General features: G+C 40.9%; 1 protein-coding gene across 1 annotated transcript in view; it reads right to left on the reverse strand.

Annotated features, from left to right (window-relative positions):
- Positions 1 to 19898, reverse strand: part of adgra1b (adhesion G protein-coupled receptor A1b) — a 270459-nt gene extending 250561 nt beyond the window's left edge. Inside the window, exon 1 of the mRNA XM_080450479.1 lies at positions 19586 to 19898. Within this exon, the coding sequence (XP_080306605.1) occupies positions 19586 to 19818 (233 nt within the window). The 5' untranslated portion in view covers positions 19819 to 19898. The remainder of the gene's footprint in view (positions 1 to 19585) is intronic.
- Between the last annotated feature and the right edge of the window lie 1557 nt (positions 19899 to 21455).

Genomic DNA, 21455 nt, shown 5'->3' on the forward strand with positions numbered 1-21455 from the left:
ACAGTATAAACTCTCCACATAAGAAGCACATTTTTATCGCTTCACCATCTGAGACGTTTATCTGGTCATGTCTTCCTTAGGGAAACAAAATGATATCTTTAAACAGTGATACGCTGTCTTGGCAGGAAAAGTGATGGGAGTGAGAAAGGAAGTCCCCCTCTCTGCAGTGTGAAAAGGCCAAGACGGACACAAAACGGAACATTGTGTCAGTATCGCATCAACATCCCAACACTTTATTTATATTTGAGGCTCCACCAACATGCACGCTACTGACAATATCCCCTCTCAATCATTTTTTGGCAGTGGTGGAAGAAGTACTCAAATGTTTTACTTAAGTAAAAGTATCAATACTGCAATGTAGAAGTGCTCTGTTACAAGTAAAAGTCTGGAATTCAAAATTTACTCAAAGTACCAAATGTAAGAGTACTGAAATCTTTGAAAATAGCAGATCTACAAGCTCACAAGTTGTGAGCTTGTAGATCGGCCATTTTCAAATAGCCTATATGCATAAAATAGGGCTAAAGTGGTTAATGTGCGTTTCATAATATAATAATTTATATCTGCAAAGTAACGAGTAACTAAAGTTTTTTAATAATTGTAGTGGAGTAAAAGTACAATATCTGCCTCTGAGATGCAGTGGAGTAGAAGTAAAAGTATTGAAAATTGGAAATACTCCAGTAAAGTAAAAGTACCTCAAAAATTGTACTTAAGTAACAGTACTTGAGTAAAATGTACTTAAGTTACTTTACATCACTGTCAACATCCCAAAACTTTATTTATATTTGAGGCTCCCCCAACTGCACGCTATACTGAGACTCTCCCCTCTCAATCATTTTTAGTGTTCAGCACATGTACAGACAAGAGCTGTTGGGCACCCGCTAGGCGGGATATCCAAGCTCTGTGGGAAAGGGCACTATACGACCGGAAGACACCGGGGGTGTCCGTGACTGAATGAGCGAGCGATTCCTATGGACTTTTATTGTTGTTGATTCAGACATCAATATCCTATTGAGGTTCTGTCAGGGCGGATGCGTCCTGACATAAGGCAGAAAACTCAGGCAGTCACAAGCTACAGTAGCATGGATTCAACCAGGCACAGTGAGAGACAACTTGGACGCGGCTATAAACCGATCAATTTCACAATATCCCACACGTGGATTCACTTAGCCAAATCGAAAACCCAAGAGAAATCGAAACCTATATCGGTATATCCGTATACTGTATATCCGTAGAGTTTTCCAAAATATTTAACTCTGTGAGCGTGCAAATCAGTGGTGGAAGAAGTACTCAGATATTTTACTTAATAAAAGGTATCAATACTGCAATGTAGAAATACTCTGTTACAAGTAAAAGTCTGGAATTCAAAATGTACTTGAGTAAAAGTACAAAAGTATTGTCATCAAAATATACTTAAAATACCTAAAGTAAAAGTACTCATTATGCAGAACGTCCCATTTCAAAAATGTATACAAATCTTTTGAAAATAGCAGATCTACAAGCTCGTGAGCTCGTAGATCTGCTATTTTCAAACGGCCAAAATGTATAGGGCTGAAATGGTTAATGTATGTTTTGTAATAATAATCAAAATCTATAAAGTAACTAAAGTTGGGGTAGAAGTAGAAGTATTGGAAATGGGAAATACTCAAGTAAAGTACAAATACCTCAAAATTGTACTTTTCGTACAGCACTTGAGTACATGTACTTAACACATTGGGTGCCAGCATTTTTTCATAACAACTTACGCCAGCATTCTCCCCATTGACTGCGCTTTCATGTTTAAAGCTCTAAACTCCACGAGGAGCAAATCCATGTAAAAAAAAGCATCCATTCATGTAGCGCGATGACCCTGGCTACAGCCTGGAACGATAACATTTCACTCGCGAGTTACAATGGGGGGGGGATCGCGCATCGCGCATGACCGGTTTTCCCCACCGGAAACAGATTCGGAGATATAGGCGTTTTAAAGAAGGAAATAGACAGGAAGTGGATGGGAGCCATGTTTTTGTTTCCGGTGATCTATCTGGCCTATCCTTCTCAGGATCACAATGGGTACTCCCAGAGCTGCTCTAGCCCCGCCCGTGTGGAGAAAAACGAAAAAAAAACAAAAACACATATTTCACGGTCCGGACCGTGTTCGGCACCGGACCGCTACTCTGCGCAAACACGGTTCAGACCGTGTTTGGCACCCAATGTGTTAATTACTTTCCACCACTGGTGCAAATACAACCAAACGAACCCAGAGTTAGAATAAGGATTTCACTGGGTATGGCACCGTTCCCCCCCGAAAGCCACGTGAGGACGAGGTGAAGGTGGTCCGTATGAGATCATGAGATTGGGTTACTGCGTTGAACGTCCCACACCTCCTCTGGCGTTCCCCTGCGTTCCCCTCGCTCCTCTCGCTGTGGACACACAGGTCCCCATCGTCCCACACCTCCTCTGGCGTTCCCCTGCGTTCCCCTCGCTCCTCTCACTGTGGACACACAGGTCCCCATCGTCCCACACCTCCTCTGGCGTTCCCCTGCGTTCCCCTCGCCCCTCTCACTGTGGACACACAGGTCCTCACCGTCACAAGGGACAGGCTGCCTCTGTTTGTGCAAACTGAAGCGTGTCCCTCTGCTATGCTGTGGGCGAAGAAGTACTCACATGTTTTACTTATAAGTAAAAGTATCAATACTTGCAATGTAGAAATGCGGGGGAAAAAGTGAAAGTCCGGAATTCAAAATCTACTTGAGTAAAAGTAAAAAAGTATTGGTATCAAAATACACTTAAAGTACAAAGGTAAAAGTAATCATTGTGCATAATGTCCCATTTCACGAGTTCAAAATGTATAACAAATCATTTGAAAATAGCAGATCTACAACCTCGACGCATTGTGAGCTTGTAGATCGGCTATTTTCAAATGGTCGAAATACATAATAGGGCTGAAGTGGTCAGTGTGTGTTTGCGATAATAAACAAAGTCTAAAAAGTAACTAAAGTTTTCAAATAATTTTAGTGGAGTAAAAAGTACAACATTTGCCTCTGAGATGTAGTGGAGTAGTAAGTAAAAGTACTGAAAATTGGAAAGTAAAAAAAATACCTCAGAATCGTACTTAAGTACAGTACTTAACCCATTAAGACCTGAGAAGATTCTAGAAATGTCTTCTAAATCCTAAAAAAAAATTGAAAAAAAAACCCCAATTTTTTTTTTTCCTCGATTTTTCTAAAATAGCAGATCTACAAGTTCATAGCGCGGCACTCGGTGCCGCGCTATGAGCTTGTATATCTGCTATTTTTGAATAGCCTAAAGAAATCTAAAGTGACACAGATGCGTTCCAGGTATCAATGGGTTAAGTAAATGTACTTAGTTACTTTACACCCCTGTGGGTGTGTAGATGCGGTGGAGAGCCGTTGCTCACTGACCCCTCTCAGGCCCTTGCGTTATACGCCCAGGAAAATCACGGAAACGAAACAAGAATTGTACATCATGTAAACAGCCCATGACTAAATTGCGGCGCATCCTTTCCAACTCTCTATTTACATTATCAATTATGTTCTCGGAGGATAAGCTGCTTTCAAGTGGGGTGGGGGAGTAGACAAATTAAATATTGTCTCTCTCTGGGCCGCGGCAAATGGTCTGTGTCATTGCTACTTACCGTGATCCTCTGATTACGGCTAAGCACGGAGGGGCCCGCGGCCTTGAGCGCTGCCATAAATGTGTGGAATATACACCAAAAAATATCTGACTGCTCGACCTACACTGCCATAGATGCAAAGGACGCTGCACTTTGGAACGTTGTGAGCGTGGATTTATAAAGCTCCGTTTGCATCTCCAGAAATTTTGAGATGGTGAGTTTTCATATACGGTCATTTAATGTCCCTAGTGGTTCTCAAACTTTTTCATGTCAAGGACCCCCAAAATTTGTATTTGGCTGCGGACCCCCATCTCAAATATTTGGTTCCAAGGACCCCCAGAAGCAAAGATTTGAGTTCCAAATGATCGCTTAAAAATATGTACTGTATATATTCAAAGGTTTGCACAAATTGTCACGATTTTTCAAAAATAGCAGATCTACAAGCTCATAGCGCGGCACTCGGTGCCGCGCTATGAGCTTGTAGATCTGCTATTTTTGAATAGCCAATGTATAAAAGGTTAAAGTGGTTAGAATTATTGTGATGCTATATTAACACATTAGCTGGGGACCCCCTGGAACCCCCTCAAGGACCCCTGGGGGTCCCCGGACCCCACTTTGAGAACCAATGCCATAGACTACACTAGAGCAAACCAAATAAAGAAGATCTTAAATTGCAATGTTTTATCCACATAAACATTTTCTGCCATCAGAAATGATGTCAAGACTTTTGAACAGCTTCTGCACTTTTGTATGCTAACCACTTCCAACCTGCTGTCCCTTTTTGGGCATCAAAAATAGCAGCGATACATTGTGACCTTGTAGATCAGCCATTTTCGCCGCATGACACCATCATATGACAAAGTATAAAATAGGGCTTAATAAATGGATAAATGACCCATTTACCAAAACGTCAGATAAAACCATGTAACTCAAAACATTGCAATTTTCTGCTTTTCTTATTGCATCCGAGGTTTTTACAGTGATTGAATTCAGCAGCAACGTCCATATCAATATTCTTCTGTGAAACAGAAGCTCTGGTTTTTCCTTCTTTACCCCGAGCACCACAGCTTAGATATTTCTGTGAGGTCCAACTCAAAGAGCACCATTATCCCTTTATGACCGGGGAACGCATACTGTGTCATTTTACATTTTTAGCTATAGCCTATAACTAATATTTTATACTTTGTCTATTCAAAAATAGCAGATATACAAGCTCATAGATCTGCTTTTCTTTTATTTATCGTGATCATTTTAGCAAATCTTTGAATATATGTATTTTTTTTAAACTACATTTTTAACTCAAATCTTTGCTTCTGGGGGTCCCTGGAACAAAACCTTTTCATGTCAAGGACCCCCAAAATGATATGTATTTGGCCACAGACCCCCATCTCAAAATACTTTGTTCCAGGGACCCCCAGAAGCAAATATGGAGTAAAAAAAAATATATATATTCAAAGACTTGTACAAATTGTCAAGATAAAAAAAAAAAAAACAGATCTACAAGCTCGTAGCGCGGCACTCGGTGCCGCGCTACGAGCTTGTATATCTGCTATTTTTGAATAGCCCAAAGAAATCAAAAAAATGACACAGATGCGTTCCCGGTCTCAATGGGTTATAGAACCTCGCCTGGCCATCGTACGCCAGAGACGTTCAACTATATTATTATAAAAGAGCTAGAAACAAAAATAACTTGAGATGGCCACGGTCCAAGACACCAATCACTGGGCCCAAGTGGAGCAAAGATCACAATGTGAACTATTACAAACATTTGGATCGGGGCGGCCCCGGCGGTTTCCAGCCACTCTCTCTCCTTCAAACAGCCAAAACCTCTCTTGTTATTCCAGAGGATCGGGTTACCAGACACAGCCTAACCAAAATAACATATTTTATATCTACTAACATTGAACTTGGATGGGAAACAGACATTGCTCGGGGGGTTCAAGTGGGTATTAACCCTTTGAGACCGGGAACGGCGTCTGTGTGTCGTTTTTAAGATTTCTTTGGGCTGTTCAAAAATAGCAGATATACAAGCTCGTAGCGCGGCACTCGGTGCCGCGCTACGAGCTTGTAGATCTGCTATTTTTGAAAAATCGTGAAAAATGTGTGCAAATCTTTGAATATATGTTTTAAAGCAAATGTTTGTAACAAAAACCTTTTTGAAAAAACTTATGTTGCTATATCAGTGGTTCTCAAACTTTTTCATGTCCCCCAAAAAAATGTATTTGGCCGCGGACCCCCATATTTCAAAATATGTTGTTCCAAAGCAAAGATTTGAGTTCAAAATGTTCGCTCTATAAGAATATATATATATTCAAAGATTTGCACACATGTTCACGCTTTTTTTTAAATAGCAGATCTACAAGCTCGTAGCGCGGCACTCGGTGCCGTGCTATGAGCTTGTATAGCTGCTATTTTTAAATAGCCCAACAAAAAAAAAGACACAGATGCGTTCCCTCCCCCGGTGTTAAAGGGTTAACAGAGCTCCAAATAGACCCTATTGACAGTCAAGCACATCTGCCCACAGCGCCTTTCCATTGGACACTGCTGGACAGGAACTACATCTCCTAGGCTCTAGTTAGTAAATCTGTAAATAGTCATTTTGGGTGATTTTTAGACCAATATATAATTTACCTCTCATGTAACAGTACATATAGTACTTGGACCCACAGAGAATATTAGCGCCAGAGTCACCTGTTAGGTATTATAGCTCCAGTTTCTAGCCTCTTCCTGCAAGCTGTCCAAACACTGTGTGTGAAAATACCTCCAAAAAGTGTTTGGTGTCTTGGATTAGAACAACTTGTACATTAGGTTAACAAAGTAGATTTCTGTTTTTAAATCTAATTTAAAAGATTACTTTTTAAGAATTGTGTTATGTTTTATTACTGTCTTGATTGTTTTGAAGCAATTTTTTTTAATTATGATGATTTAATTATGTAATAATAAGATATAAGATATAAGATATATGCTCTAGAGTTTATAATATAAACTCTAGAGCATATATCTTAAACAAAGCTTACAAAGCTTATTATTACATAATTAAATCATCATAATTTAAAAAAAATGCTTGTAGATTCTACAATTTTAGCTGGTATTGAAAATGTAAAAAATAAGGTTAATATAATAATAATAATAATGATGATATAAAGTTTATATCATCATTATTATTATTATTATATTAACCTTATTTTTTACATTTTCAATACCAGCTAAAATTGTAGAATCTACAAGCTCACAATGTGTTGCGATGCAACACATTGTGAGCTTGTTGATCTACTGTTTTCACTATTTGTCGTAAGACAATGTGTATATACTGTAGGGCTAAAGCGGCTCAAGCATTATGGTAACCAACCACTGTCTGTACCTTCACAGGCCAGAAAGCAGTGGTACTCGGTGGATTGTCTTCTCCCAAACTCTACCAGGCTCCATGTGCGAATACACTGGTTCTCAAACTTTATCATGTCAAGGACCCCCAAAATGATACGTATTTGGCTGCGGACCCCCATCTCAAAAATGTTTTTGTGCCAGGGATTTTTCAAAAATAGCAGATCTACAAGCTCATAGCGCGGCACTCGGTGCCGCGCTATGAGCTTGTAGATCTGCTATTTTTGAATGGCCAAAGTATTATTGAATAGCCAAAGTAGTATGGTTAAAGTGATTAAAATAATTGTGACGCTATATTAACTAATTTTGCTGTAGACCCCCTGGTACCCCCCCCCCCCCCTCAAAGGACCCCTGCGGGTCCTCGGGACCCCACTTTGAGAACCAATGTGCTAATGTTTACAATCAGATAATAAAAGCATGTCAAACCGTCAAAGCAGCCTGTGTTGCAGCAATGTGATTTCCTGATTAGTGGAAGTGGGTGTGATGACAGAACTGTCGCAATGAAAATCACAGCTAATGCTGATTTATGTATTTTGCAACTTCCCTGTTTACTGCGAATCTTATCCTGACCCTTGTTTGGACTGCTTGTTAGTTTGCAAGAGGCTGGAAACGGTGCCGGGAGTTCGCTCTGTTTCAACCAACAGCCCCGACCCTGGAGCTTATGTTCTCTGTGGGTCGATGCAGGGGTCCTTGGGGGGGGCACCAGGGGGTCCCCAGCAAAATGTGTTAATAATTTTAACAACTTAATCCATATTTTATACTTTGGCTATTCAAAAATAGCCGATATACAAGCTCATAGAGCGGCACCGAGTGCCGCGCTATGAGTTTGTAGATCTGCTATTTTTGAAAAATCGCGAAAATGTGTGCAAATCTTTAAATCTTTTTTCTTAAAAGGCTAATATTTTTAACTCAAATCTTTGCTTCTGGGGGTCCCTGGCACAACCTATTTTCAGGTGGGGGGGTCCGCGGCCAAATACATATGAATTTGGGGGTCCTTGGCACGAAAAGGTTTGAGAACCACTGACTTAGTCAACAACATGACTATTTTGGCCAAAAAGGTATGGGGCTGAAGCCGAATGTACTTCAGGTAGGCCTATGTGGGGAAATTATAGGTCTTAAATCCCCAGACTTACCCTTTAAGAGTGGTTTTGCCAAGGTTATTTCCTGCCAGCTGGATCATCATACTATAATTAGCCTATACAGTGTTTGATTCAATGCATCCAGGCAATTTGAAGTTTTTTTTCAATCCACCAACCGATATTATGAGATGCAATCTCATCATATTGATTGGCTGCAGCTGATTGAATTGAGCAACATGTGGTTAAAGCGGCATTGGTAATATGACTGACATGTAGACCAGACCATGTGTGCTTTCAAATACATACAGTGCGCCAGAGTTGGTTTTGACAGCAAATTCTGATTTAGTTTTAGTCATAGTCTTTTGAATAAAATTCCATTTAGTTTTAGTCAACATATTTTAGTCATCTGAAACGTTTTAGTTTTTGTCTAGTTTCAGTCGTCAAAATATCATAAGATTTTAGTCGACTAAATCTACAGTTGATTTAGTCGACTAAAATGTATGTTGGCGGTGCCTTGATGGCGTCGTAATGGCTGATTTTACACTCGGTTGCATGCTGAAAATAGCCGATCTACAAGCTCACAACGCGTCGCGCTGCGACGCGTTGTGAGCTTGTAGATCTGCTATTTTCAGCATGCACACCCTAGCGCAACCAACCATGAAATGACTTGTCTTACTTCTACTGGATCTCTTCTCCACTAGTCTCTCTCTAACATTTTAGTCTAGTTTTTATTTGTTGACGAAATTGTCACTATATTTAGTCTTAGTTTTAGTCATCATAGCTCAGTTTTTATTTAGTTTTCGTCAGTGAAAAAAGGTAAGTCGACGAACATTTTTCGTCATAGTTTTAGTCGACGAAATCAACACTGTGCAGTACGCACAAACAGTTTGAGTGACATCCAGAGAAACAGACGTATACACACACACAAACACGCACACACAATCACACACTGAGCCGATTAAGCGCCGCAGAGGCCCTGGTGCGACAGGGAGGGGAGTATTAATACGCTTCCTACCGAGATCACACCCTGAACAACAGAAGCGAGACACATCAGGGTTTTTTAATCACCTCGTTTTACAGCGACTCCAAAAACAATGAAATTACATACAACAACAACATACTTAACAAAAGGCTCGCCCCTGCCCCTGCATTCGCAGACTTATGACTGAGTTACACTTTGAGTAACCTTGTTATTTACGCATTTGGTGAAAGGAGGGAGGTAGGGATAACAGACCAGAAAAAGCATCCTTGGCTCCCGCTTGTATTGTTTTTAACTTAATATTTTTTGGTGGTAAGACTGGGTTTTCGACACTTTCTTGTTTTTTTTCCCCCCCGAGGCCATTTATGATTTGCAGGCTCTTAACTCTTTCCCTGAGCATTCGTGAACTCCCTTGTTCTGTGAGGCATTATTGTCCCAATTGAAACTGATCAGTTGTTTCTTTTAAAAAGACGAAATGGTCCGTAGTTATGAGCCATTCACACTGTCAATTCTGAAGGCCGTTTGGAGCTGCCTTGAGTGATGCGTCAATAAACACCCGCAGATGCCTGGCGGAGACCTTGACAGAACCCTAACCTTTTTGCTGGTAGAGGGATTTAGTCAATAGCTACTTATTAAGGAGCATGACAGTCTCTAACGTGTGGCTATATTATGGATCACACCTGACCTCGAGGTCCTACAGCGCACACAGTTACTAGTTACAAGATAACGCAAGGGCAAATGTTTAGCTGCTGTGCGGGGGTGGGTCGGGGGGCGATGCAGTGGATCTTAAAAGTATTACGCCTAGCACCCCGGGTTCTGGATGATTGATGCAAGAGAGGGCTCTCATGATCTAAAAGATGAACCTCTCACTTTTTTTTTTTTAAAGCCTCCATGACATCACAAGATAAAAGTCCCCTGACAGACGGAGAGAAGAGAAAGAGAGAGAGAGAGAGAGGGCAAAGAGAGGAGAGGGAAAGGGAGAGACTTATAGAGATGGAGAGATTTCAAGATCCAACAGCTGCTGCCAGTTGCTTCAGATGCTAGATACAGTAGAACACATCTTTGTGGGGGTCATTTTGGCCATGTCTCTTTGGATTAACAGTCGATACTTCATGTGCTTCGTGCGTGCGTGCGTGCGTGCGTGCATGCGTGCAGTGGTGTAAAGTAACTAAGTACATTTACTCAAGTACTGTACTTAAGTACGATTTTGAGGTATTTTTTACTTTACTGGAGTATTTCCAATTTTCAATACTTCTACTCCACTACATCTCAGACGGAAATTATTGTACTTTTATTCCACTACAATTATTTGAAAACTTTGGTTACTAGTTACTTTGCAGATATAAATTATTACATTATAAAATATACATTATCCACTTTAGCCCTATTTAATACCTAGGCTATTTGAAAATAGCCAATCTACAAGCTCACAACGTGTCTCATCGCGACGCGTTGTGAGCTTGTAGATCTGCTATTTTCAAACATTTTCGTACTTTTACTTTTGCTACTTAAGTATATTTTGATGCCAATACTTTTTTTTACTCAAGTAACATTTTGAACCCAGGCCTTTTAGTTGTAACAGAGTTTGTTTATATTGTTGTATTGCTACTTTTAGTAAAATATCTGAATACTTCTTCCACTGCGTGTGCGTGCGTGCGTGTGTGTGTGTGTGGCATATCACGTAAGGCGTTTCATGGGTTGAATTTCTACCACACTCTTTGCCCTGCACGCGCACACGGTTTGACAGCGCTGTAATGCACGGGAGGATATAGAGAGGCTACTTGTGCATGTCCATGAAATATTCATGCAGAACTACTCAGAAGAACTCCGAACAGGGTAGAGCACAAGCACCACCGGAGACCAAAAAAAAAGAGGCGTATAGGAGAACAAAGCAGAGAGAGAAAGACAGATAGAGAGAGAGAGAGAGGGAGAGAGAGAAGTGACAGAAAGAGTTAGATGGAAATAGAAAATGAATAATGATCTCTGTGGTTGGTTTGTTTACTCGTGCACCTGCCAAGAGTATTGATTTACAATTACATAATGATTGCATTCTGGTATCATTTATTTACATCAAAAACGAGACCCGTTGATAACTTAATGTGATAACAATCTAGAAACACACACACACACGTGCGCACACGCACGCAGAGACACACACACACATGACAAGTTTTCTTCTACTCTTTTCTTGTCTTAAGAAATGTATTCATTCCGTTTCATTCATTTGTGAGGGTTTGGCAATATTGCTGTTGTGACAGTCATGCCAATTCAGCAGAGAGAGAGAGAGAGAGAAAGAGAGAGAGAGAGAGATTTATAGAAGACGATACACAACAAGATACAGAGAGAATAGACCTTTTAACCCATTAAGACCTGAAGCCGATTCTACAAATGTCTTCTAAATCCCAACAGTATTCTGAACGACACATGTTTCTATATCAGTGGTGCTCAAACTTTTTCATTCCGCCGAGCCCCATCTCAAAATATGTTGTTCCAGGGACCCCCAGAAGCAAAGATTTGAGTTAAAAAAATTCGCTTTAAAATATATATATATTCAAAGAATTGCACACATTTTCACGATTTTCCTAAAATAGCAGATCTACAAGCTCGTGGCGCGGCACTCGGTGCCGCGCTATGAGCTTGCATATCTGCTATTTTTGAATAGCCAAAGTGTAAAATAATGCTTTTTAGCACAAATCAAAAAATGACAAAGATGCGTTCCGGGTCTTAATGGGTTAAATAAGGACATGGGAGAGTGGATTCCAAGAATTGCTTTCCCCGGTGTCTGCACAGTTCTGAAGAATACGTGCACCGGTCAATACGGAGCTCTCTCGGTGCACAGAGATAGTGATCATATCAGAGAGATGCTATCCCCTGGCATGCTGCTGCATGTCTGCAGTGCAGCGTAGCACATTGAAACTATACGCCGCATGCTAATTTACACAGTGGCCCGCCTCCTCTCTAGCGTCTCATATTCTTGGTGCTGTGAGCGTTGTTCCTGGCATAATGACTGTGATGTTCTTGTCGCGGTTTTGGAGCCGGCCGCTGCCTCCTCCTGATCGCTTCCTCTAGACACCACAAACAGCCCCTCCTGTCTGTCTCCAGGAGGAGGAGGAGGAGGGGGAGGAGGAGGAGGATGAAGGCCCACAGAGCAGCCAATGCCAGACACCTCCACCCCAGACCAAAATGCTCTCATTTTCTCCTCTGCGAGCCCTGAATGCTGGTAGAGAACCAGACGTAGTCTTTAAAGGGTTGGAGCTGACTCTGGTACTCAAGATATGCTTGAATGGGAAAAGGAATCACAATCTGTTTAGACTGGGTTGACCAAAAATGTAAAAGTAACAAATTATTTAAATATCTATAACTGTTCCTTGTACAATACGGTGCTGCACGTTTCCTTCTGCTCTCCTCGCCAGCAGTTCTCTGGATCCATGTGTTGATATGGGATGCATGAGGCGGAAATCCTACATCGGCAACGTGGCCGTAAATAGCAACAAACCTACAACGAGCCCTATTCAGACGATCTATGGCGCTAAGATCTAAAGCCGCGCCTTGGGGGGCGTGTCCATCTAAAATGTTCCTAGTCAGACGGCGGACAATGTGGGCAGCCACCTAAAAAATCCCTAGGTGGAAAAACCTCTGATTTGATGCTTGAAACAATAAAAATTGATTAGGACGGCCAAGGTGACACACAGGGTCTCACTTTAGCACACAACACCTGAATCAGCGTTTTCATCAACCAGTTCACGCCACCGAGAACAAAGAACCCAGCCAGCTGATGGCAGGAATAATCATTAACCCATTGATACCTGGAACGCATCTGTGTCACTTTAGATGTCTTTGGCTATTCAAAAATAGCAGATATACAAGCTCATAGCGCGGCACCGAGTGCCGCGCTATGAGCTTGTAGATCTGCTATTTTTGAAAAAAATCTTGAAAAAAAAATCTTGAAAGAAAATGTTTTAGATTTTTTTTTTCAAAATGTTTCAAAATTTCAAAACTTTCAAAAAACCTCAGGTCTTAATGGGTTAAAGAAGAGTGGATGAGCAAGGTAAAGCCTTGCTCATCCACTCTTCTTTAATGATTATTCCTGCCATCTGGTCTCTGATGAGGGCATGTCGAGTCATCCTACAAATACTTGGGTTACGAGTCCCAGGATGGATAAACGATGAGTTATTATTTTAGTGATGTGCACTGCAACGTTAGTAGTACGATGTCATGCAACCGTTAACCGCCAAACATTCCAAGCTGTGCAGGTTTACAAAAAAGAAAATTCCCAAACGGCCACCTGCAATGGCAACACAAAATCACCAAACAGGGGAGCTATGAAAGCTGGAGCTGTTTAACCCTTTAACTCTTTCACTGCCAAGAGTATTTTCATAAAGTACTCCCAAACTGCCAGGAATTTGCGTTTTTATTTTATTTTGTAATTTTGTAATTTTTCATTCAAATAAATGATCTGATTGGGGTTTTAAACCCATAATACAGTTCTACCAGTAGAGAGCAACAAATCGACACATTGATGATCTCGCTGGCTCACTCGCCCCCTCCCAAACAGGCTCATGTCATATCCGGTCAGAACCGGATGTTGACATTTTCGACAATCGTTGATCGCGCTAAATTACGATGCGATACACGACTACGATGACTGATCGTCACCCAGACCAAAGAGAGTAGACATGGACCTCTCCGTTCGCTTTTTATACCGTGTGAAAAAACGTGACTTTCCCTATTCTGGCCGAAAATCACCGGAGAAAAACAACGTGACCCGGAAATGAATTTTTTTTTTTTACATCCGGCTCCGGGTGAGTCTGAATGAGTCAGGAAGCGAAAGTGATCATGAAAAATAAACAGAATAACGCGACCACAGTCAAAAGTAAAAACTCGGGATTTCTCGTGCTGGCACTGAGGGTACTCGGGAAAAACTCGGGATATGTCGGGGTGTGGCACTGAGAGAGTTAAGACCGGGAACTCATCCGTGTCATTTTTAGATTTCTTTGGCTATTCAAAAATAGCAGATATACAAGGCAAAGCGCGGAGCTTGTAGATCTGCAATCTTTGATAAATCTTGACAATTTGTGCAAATCTTTGAATATATATATATATTTTTTTTAAAGCAAACATTTGTAACTCTTATATCTTTGCTTCTGGGAATTCTACAAATCCTAACAGTTTTTTGAAAAACTTATGTTTCTATATCAGTGGTTCTCAAGGACCCCCAAAATGATATGTATTTGGCCGCGGAGCCCCCCATCTCAAAACGTTTTGTTCCAGGGACCTATAGAAGCAAAGATTTTAGTTAAAAATGTTCGCTTTAAAAAAATATATACATTCAAAGATTTGACACATTTTCCAAAAAGAAAATCTAAAATAGCAGATCTACAAGCTTGTAGCGCGGCACTCGCTACGAGCTTGTAGATCTGCTATTTTCGAATAGCCCAAAGAAATCTAAAAAATTACACAAGATGCGTTCCCGATCTCAACGGTTTAAAATCCTGTCAGGTTGTCAGTTTACAACGAGTGCACGTGTCCCCCCCCTGGGGGTGTGTGCGCGGCGTCTAAGAAACCCTTCTCGGAAATGAAGAACAGTTAGCATCAACCGTGTCTGAGCCGCCGCAGCAGCAACAACCGCCGCACCGGGTACTAATATGTCCTCTGTCACCCTCCTCTCCATCAGCTCTCCATCTCAAACCAAGCCTATAGCAACCGCTTCACCAAACAGCTCCTGTCCCCCCTTTCCCAGGTTTCCTTCCTGTCACACCCTCTATTCTTCTAACAGCTCTCTCACACTGCCTATTCACATGTATCTCTCCCAACCGCCCCCACACACACACACACACACACACAGTCTGTCTCTCCTCTATCCCTTTGGCCAATGATGTGTCCTCCTCCTGTCAGTGCATTTGCCTGACACAGGTGTCAGCTACGATTCTCCACTGCAGCTGCTGCCGCTGCTGTTGTCTCGTTGCAGAGAGTCGAGCAGCAAAGCCTCTCTTCCAACTTCAGCTTGCGCTGAAACGATTACACCAGAGAGGTCCCCAAGGTCAACAGAGCTGTCAGGCCCGAGCTCCAAACTAACTCCACCGCCCCCCCCCCCCCCCCCCCCCCCCCATTCACTCCGGTTGGAGATAAGGAAACAGTCAGAGGTGTTAACCCGTTAAGACCGGGGAAGGATCATCTGTGTCATTTTAAGATTTATTTGGCTATTCCAAAAATAGCAGATCTACAAGCTCGTAGTGCCGCGCTACGAGCTTGTAGATCTGCTATTTTCTTGAAAAATCATGAAGATTTGGGCAAATCATTGAATTCTTTTATTTTTTAAGCAAACATTTGTAATTAAATTTTTTTTTTAAACGTATGTTGGTATAATTTCAGTGGTTTCTCAAACTTTTTTCATGTCAAGGAACCCCAAAATCGTATGTATTTGGCCGTGGACCCCCATCTCAAAATATGTTGTTCCAGGGACCCCCCAGAAGCAAAGATTTGAGTAAAAAATGTCCTCTTTAAAAAAATATGTATATTCAATGATTTGCACACATTTTCCAAAAATACTGTAGCAGATCTACAACCTCATAGCGCGGCACTCGGTTCCGCGCTATGAGCTTGTATATCTGCAATTTTTTTTAATAGCCAAAGAAATCGATAAAATGACACAGATGCGTTCCCGGTCTTAAAGGGTTAATAGGGGGCGCGCCGCTGCTCGGTAACTGCGGGGTAAATTACAGACACACTTTACATCTCTCTTACTTATGCTAATGCCGGTTTCATTTGCTTATTAAGTTGTTTTCTCGCCGGCATCAGAACTGAGCCACATTACAGCGGGGGAATGGGACTAGTAAACAGTTACCGGAGGCAATATAGCCGCCCATATTAATAAAGCCGTTATGGCTGGAAGAAAAGTACCGATGTCCCAAGCTGTCTTTTATTAGACTCGACATTCAAATCAAGGTTAATGTACTTAGACATGCTGCACTTGCAGATACTGAGGAAGCAGCTCGACAAGGACCTCATTGTCTACTCTACGGAGGTGAGGCAGAGAGATGGGAGACAGAGGGGACCACGGGGAGACATTTGGGAGATTTGCTGGGAGTCCCGCCGAGGGGAGAACGGCATGTGCATACTTCCCACTGACATATCTGTTTATTTTCACAGCACGTCTAAACAAAAGAGCTAGTAGGGAGGCCACTTTGGGCCGACAAAGGTCACATTTCCTAACGCAGGAAAAACTGCTTCCTGAGCGACCAGGGCCCTGCGGAAGAACATAGCTCACCAAGGAATAGAAATGACTAAGGAATTATAAATATAGCATGTTACAGTGAATTGCAACGGTAAGATATATATTAATGAGAAAATCACGGAACAGCGAATGGGATTCCTATGCTATGAAGAAAGGGCATCAGTGTTTCTAGTCTATAATGTCAATTTTGCTTAACTTAATGGTGAATAATTGCATATAAATAAATAATAAAGACGCCATGTCTTATGTCTGTGGAGACTGAATTTATAAAATCAAGCTGTTATTACACTCACCGGCATTTTAAATACTGCTGAAAACTAAATAAAGCTTTTAACATAGCCTAAATAGTCTACGGTACCCTGCATTCACAGTGGCAAAACATTGTTCCAAATAAATTTCAATAAAGTACAGAGCTACCATTAATCATACACACATTTTCACAATGAGTGTTGGGAACTTGTCAAGGGCCCTTAAGTTTAGTATTTGCTTTTACACTCTTGTGCACAAACCTCAAGTTTCCGACGAATAAAACAGTCTATTAATCTAGCAGTCAATCTCTGCACCTGCAGGGCGTGTGTGGAAAGTTATCAACCCCACTAGAGTAGGGCCTATAGCACAGATGAATGTTAAAGAAAGCTGTTTGAATAACTTTGAATGCATGTAAATAATATCCATGAAGAGAACACTGAAACTTTAGGCTTCTTCTTGCAGATGGCAGCACCCATAACGTGAAATAGGGCAATAGCCTACATTAGGGACAGGCAATCTCTTTCTGAGTTTTCTGAAAAAACTGTTTCTATATCAGTGGTTTTCAATCTTTTTCATGTCAAGGGCGCCCAAAATGATATGTATTTGGCCGCGGACCCTCATCTCAAAATATTTTGTTCCAGGGACCCCCACCAGCAAAGATTTGAGTTACAAATGTTCGCTTTAAAAATATATTATATTCATAGATTAGCAAAAAAAGACACGATTCTTTAGAAAATAGCAGATCTACAAGCTCGTAGTATGAGCTTGTAGATCTGCTATTTTTGAATAGCCAAAGACATCTAAAATGACAGAGATGCGTTCCTGGTCTTAATGGGTTAACCATCATAGTTTGATGAATTTTCTCCCCAGTCAGTCAGAATTTATCCTTCCTTTATTATTCATATTACATTTTTGAGACTACATCTCAGACTAAAATATTGTAGGCTACTTTTTACTCCATTACAATTATTTGACAGCTTGAGTTACTACATTGAAGATTTAGATGATTAATACAAAACATACATTAACTAATACATTATTATTATTATTATGCAGCAGCACATAAAGTAGCATAATTAAAATTTAAAGGCCCAACCTTTTCCAGATGCAGCATTTAGTGATGAACCCATAAGGCTTAATTCTGCATAATAGGTCTACTTTTATGTTTGGTACTGTAGTTGTAAGGAGGATAGCCTATATTTTGATGGCAATACCTTTGTACATCTACTTTTACTCAATTCAAATGTGGAATGCAGGACTTTTAACACAACATTTTGCAGATTGTGGTATTGGTATTTTTACTTAAATAAACAATATGAGACTTCTTCCACCATGGATGTTTACTAGCCTCTTTGTAGGCTATATTTTTGTACATTTTGTGTATTTCTACTTTATGTAGGATTATTTGCTTTTTTTTCTGTTGCTTAAGGTGTATCACTTTGGATATATTATAGGTATTTGCTGTGTATCATGGATGTCCTATTGTTGTTTGTTTTGTAGTGTATGTTTAGCAAAGATAATGTAATTGTATTCTGCCTCTTGGCCAGTTCCCACTTGAAAAAGAGACTCTGTCTCAATTTGTTTTTACTGGTTAAATAAAGGTTAAAAATAATGTTCTTCTAATTGTCACTTAATTAGCTAATGTCAAAATAAAGATAACAAAGTTCTGAGCCGCAGCTGGTTTCTGTGCAGAATGAATGAATCCCTCAATCAACTATTAACATTGTGTGAATGCAGGGGTGGAAAAGGTAAAACATTTCTACACTTAGCTGAGTAAGGTATCGGCATCAAAATGTACTTAAAGTACCAAAAGTAAAAGTACTCATTGTGCAGATTGAAAATAGCAGATCCGCCATTTTCAAATGGACGAAATAATAGGGCTGAAGTGGTTAGTGTGTCTTGTAATAATAATCAAAATCCATAAAGTAACTAGTAAATAAAGTGTTCAAATAATTGCAGTGGAGTAAAAAGTACAATATTTGCCTCTGAGATGTATAGTGGAGTAGAAGTTAAAAATATAGAAAAATTGGAAAAACTCCAGTAAAGTAAATGTACCTCAAAATTGTACTTAAGTACAGTACTTGAGTACATGTACTTAGTTACTTTCCACCACTGCAATAATAATGCCCTGTTTTATTTTGACATTAGCCAAGGGACTATTAAAGAAATTAACCCCAGTAGCCTATAGGCATTTCGTTATGTTGCACCTAAGTCATTGGTGGAAGAAGTTTCAGATTGTTTATTTAAGTAAAACTACTAATACCACACTCTACAAAATGTTGTGTTAAAAGTCCTGCATTCCACATTTGAATTTAAAAGTAGATGTACAAAGTTATTGCCATCAAAATATATTCTACTTACAACTACATTACCAAACATAAATTAGACTACTCATTATGCAAAATTAAGCTTTATGTGTTCATCACTTAAAATGCTGCATCTGGAAAAGGTTGGGCCTTTTCATTTTAATCAGGCTACTTTATGTGCTGCTGCTGCTGCATAATAATAATGTATTTAGTTAATGTATGTTTTGTATTAATCATCTAAATCTTCAATGTAGTAACTCAAGCTGTCAAATAATTGCAATGGAGTAAAAAGTAGCCTTGAGTCCGAGATGTAGTGGAGTAGAAGTACTGTATAAAGCATTGGTTCTTAAAGTGGGGTCCGGGGACCCCCAGGGGTCCTTGAGGGAGTTCCAGGTGGTCCCCAGCTAAATGATAATAGGAACCAAATTGACCCTTGTGGGTCTGTAACTCTGAGAGCACTCTCAGAGTTAAATTAACATTTATTTATCCCAGAGATAGAAATGCCATTAAATGGGGGTCCGTAGCCTAATGCATGTCAAACTGGGGGTCCTTGAAATTAAAATGGTTGAAAATCACTGCTAGAATCTTCTCTTATGGGGGTCCTTGGCATATATTTTCAGATGGGGGTCCGAGGGCCGATAAGGGTCAATTTGGGGGTCCTTGACATGAAAAAGTTTGAGAACCAATGGTATAAATAAAGCATAAAAACAATATGAAACACAGCCATTGAGCAACAATACTCACAGGGAGACCGTTCTGTTGGGCAGGAAGCTGGGCTGCAGGGTGTCCATTAAGTCCACATCGTCACACACCACCCTGACCCGCACGTTGTGTCTGCTCAGCTCCTTGTCCTTGGACCTCTCAGCTGAGCAGTGACAGCTGTCAATCATGAGGTCTGGACAGTTTCTGCCGGTCACGAGACCAGGTCTCCTCCACAGACCCGTGACGACAAGGCACAACAAGCTCAGCAACTTCATGGCTGAACTGAGCTTTTAGATAACAACAGGGTCTTTTCAAGTTACGTCTTCCCAGTAGGTACAAGACGAGACCATTTCACATGGTCTTCTCTTTCTTCCGAAAAATAAGTCGTACCGGTGGTGGGAATCGAACACGAGATGATAAGATTACTGGTCAAGCCGCTTGACGCTTGGCTCAAGCCGCTTGACGCTTGGCTCAAGCGTTGCTACCAGGTAAGCCACCGAGGCTGCAGCCAATATCTCTGATTAGAGAGCGGCAATTGAATCTCCGATAAGTGTCTTTTAGTTGTTGTCGTTCTATAGCGACGCATTAGGGAGTTACAATGACAGAGCGGCGATAACTGACGCCTATCTCTGAGAACGTGTCGGAATAATAGACTATAATGCGCAAGTTCAAGTTCAAGTCCAGACTCCCAGCCTTGTCACCTGCTGCGCGGAGCCTCAAGAGAAACTTTTCGCACGAGCCCCGTGAGAAAAACAAAGATGTGTGACACGTACGTGTCTTTGTCATACTTTCTCATCTCTGTCAGAGCGCACCACGTAGCCTAGTCTATGAATCATCCACATTAACGCATTGTACCGTAACATACGTAGAGATAAAACTTGTCAAAGTGTCACTTTCAGCGGCGCGCTTTCAGAACCGAAAAAAGTGTGAAAAGTTTTCCCCGGCCGTTAACAAAACTATAGGATGTGACACCGACACCCCGTTATTGAAGTCGGTCGATAAAACAGAGGAAATAAATCCAAGGTAAGTGCGTCTCCCATCTATAACTGCATGCTGTGTTAAAGTTGTCAACAGGTTGCTGCCTCGCATCATTCTGGTGTCCATCATGGTGCTGCGCAGCGTGGGAGCGGAGAGAGTCCCTCCCTGTCCGACAAGCTGCCTACAGTACAAGTGTCAGAGTCTCAGCCCAAACACAAACATTTCATTCAGCCCAGTGGTTCTCAAACTTTTTCGTGCCAAGGACCCCCAAAATGTATTTTTTCGGGGACCCCCATCTGAAAATGTATTGTGCCACACAGGGACCCCCCAAAAAGAGAAGAAAAAAATAATGAAAATTATACAAAAAACATTTTTGATATTTTTCAAACATTTTCTGAAATAGCAGATCTACAAGCTCGCAGTGCGGCACGAAGTGACACGCTGTGAGCTTGTAGAGCTGCTATTTTTCAATAGCCGACGTATAAATGGATAAAGTGGTTAACATTTTTGTGATGCTTTATTAACAAATTTAGCTGGGGACCCCCTGGAACCCCCCCAAGGACCCCTAGGGGTCCCCGGACCCCACTTTGTGAACCAATGATTTAGCCTAGTGCACAACTTGATTCAAATTATGTTGCTTTGTTTCTCTCTGTCTAGCGACTTTGGAACTAATGCATTTTTATGTATCAATAACATCTGTATAAAGAGTGGGCATTATTAAAACAAATGTGTTTTTGTTTTTTTTTCTCTCTAAGGAATTGCTACTCTTTTATTTCTGTGGCTGTCAAAGCAAACACCAAACCCTGCTCAACACCCAGTCACAGGGGGGAGGGAGAGCTCCCTGTAACTACCCAGTCATGGTTTATTCTTCCCAAATACACAATATAATAAATGATTAAATGAGCATAAATCAATGACATTATAAGCACAATGA

This window comes from Gymnoscopelus braueri (assembly GCF_963280865.1).
Source record: "Gymnoscopelus braueri genome assembly, chromosome: 14".
Taxonomy (NCBI): Eukaryota; Metazoa; Chordata; class Actinopteri; order Myctophiformes; family Myctophidae; genus Gymnoscopelus; species Gymnoscopelus braueri.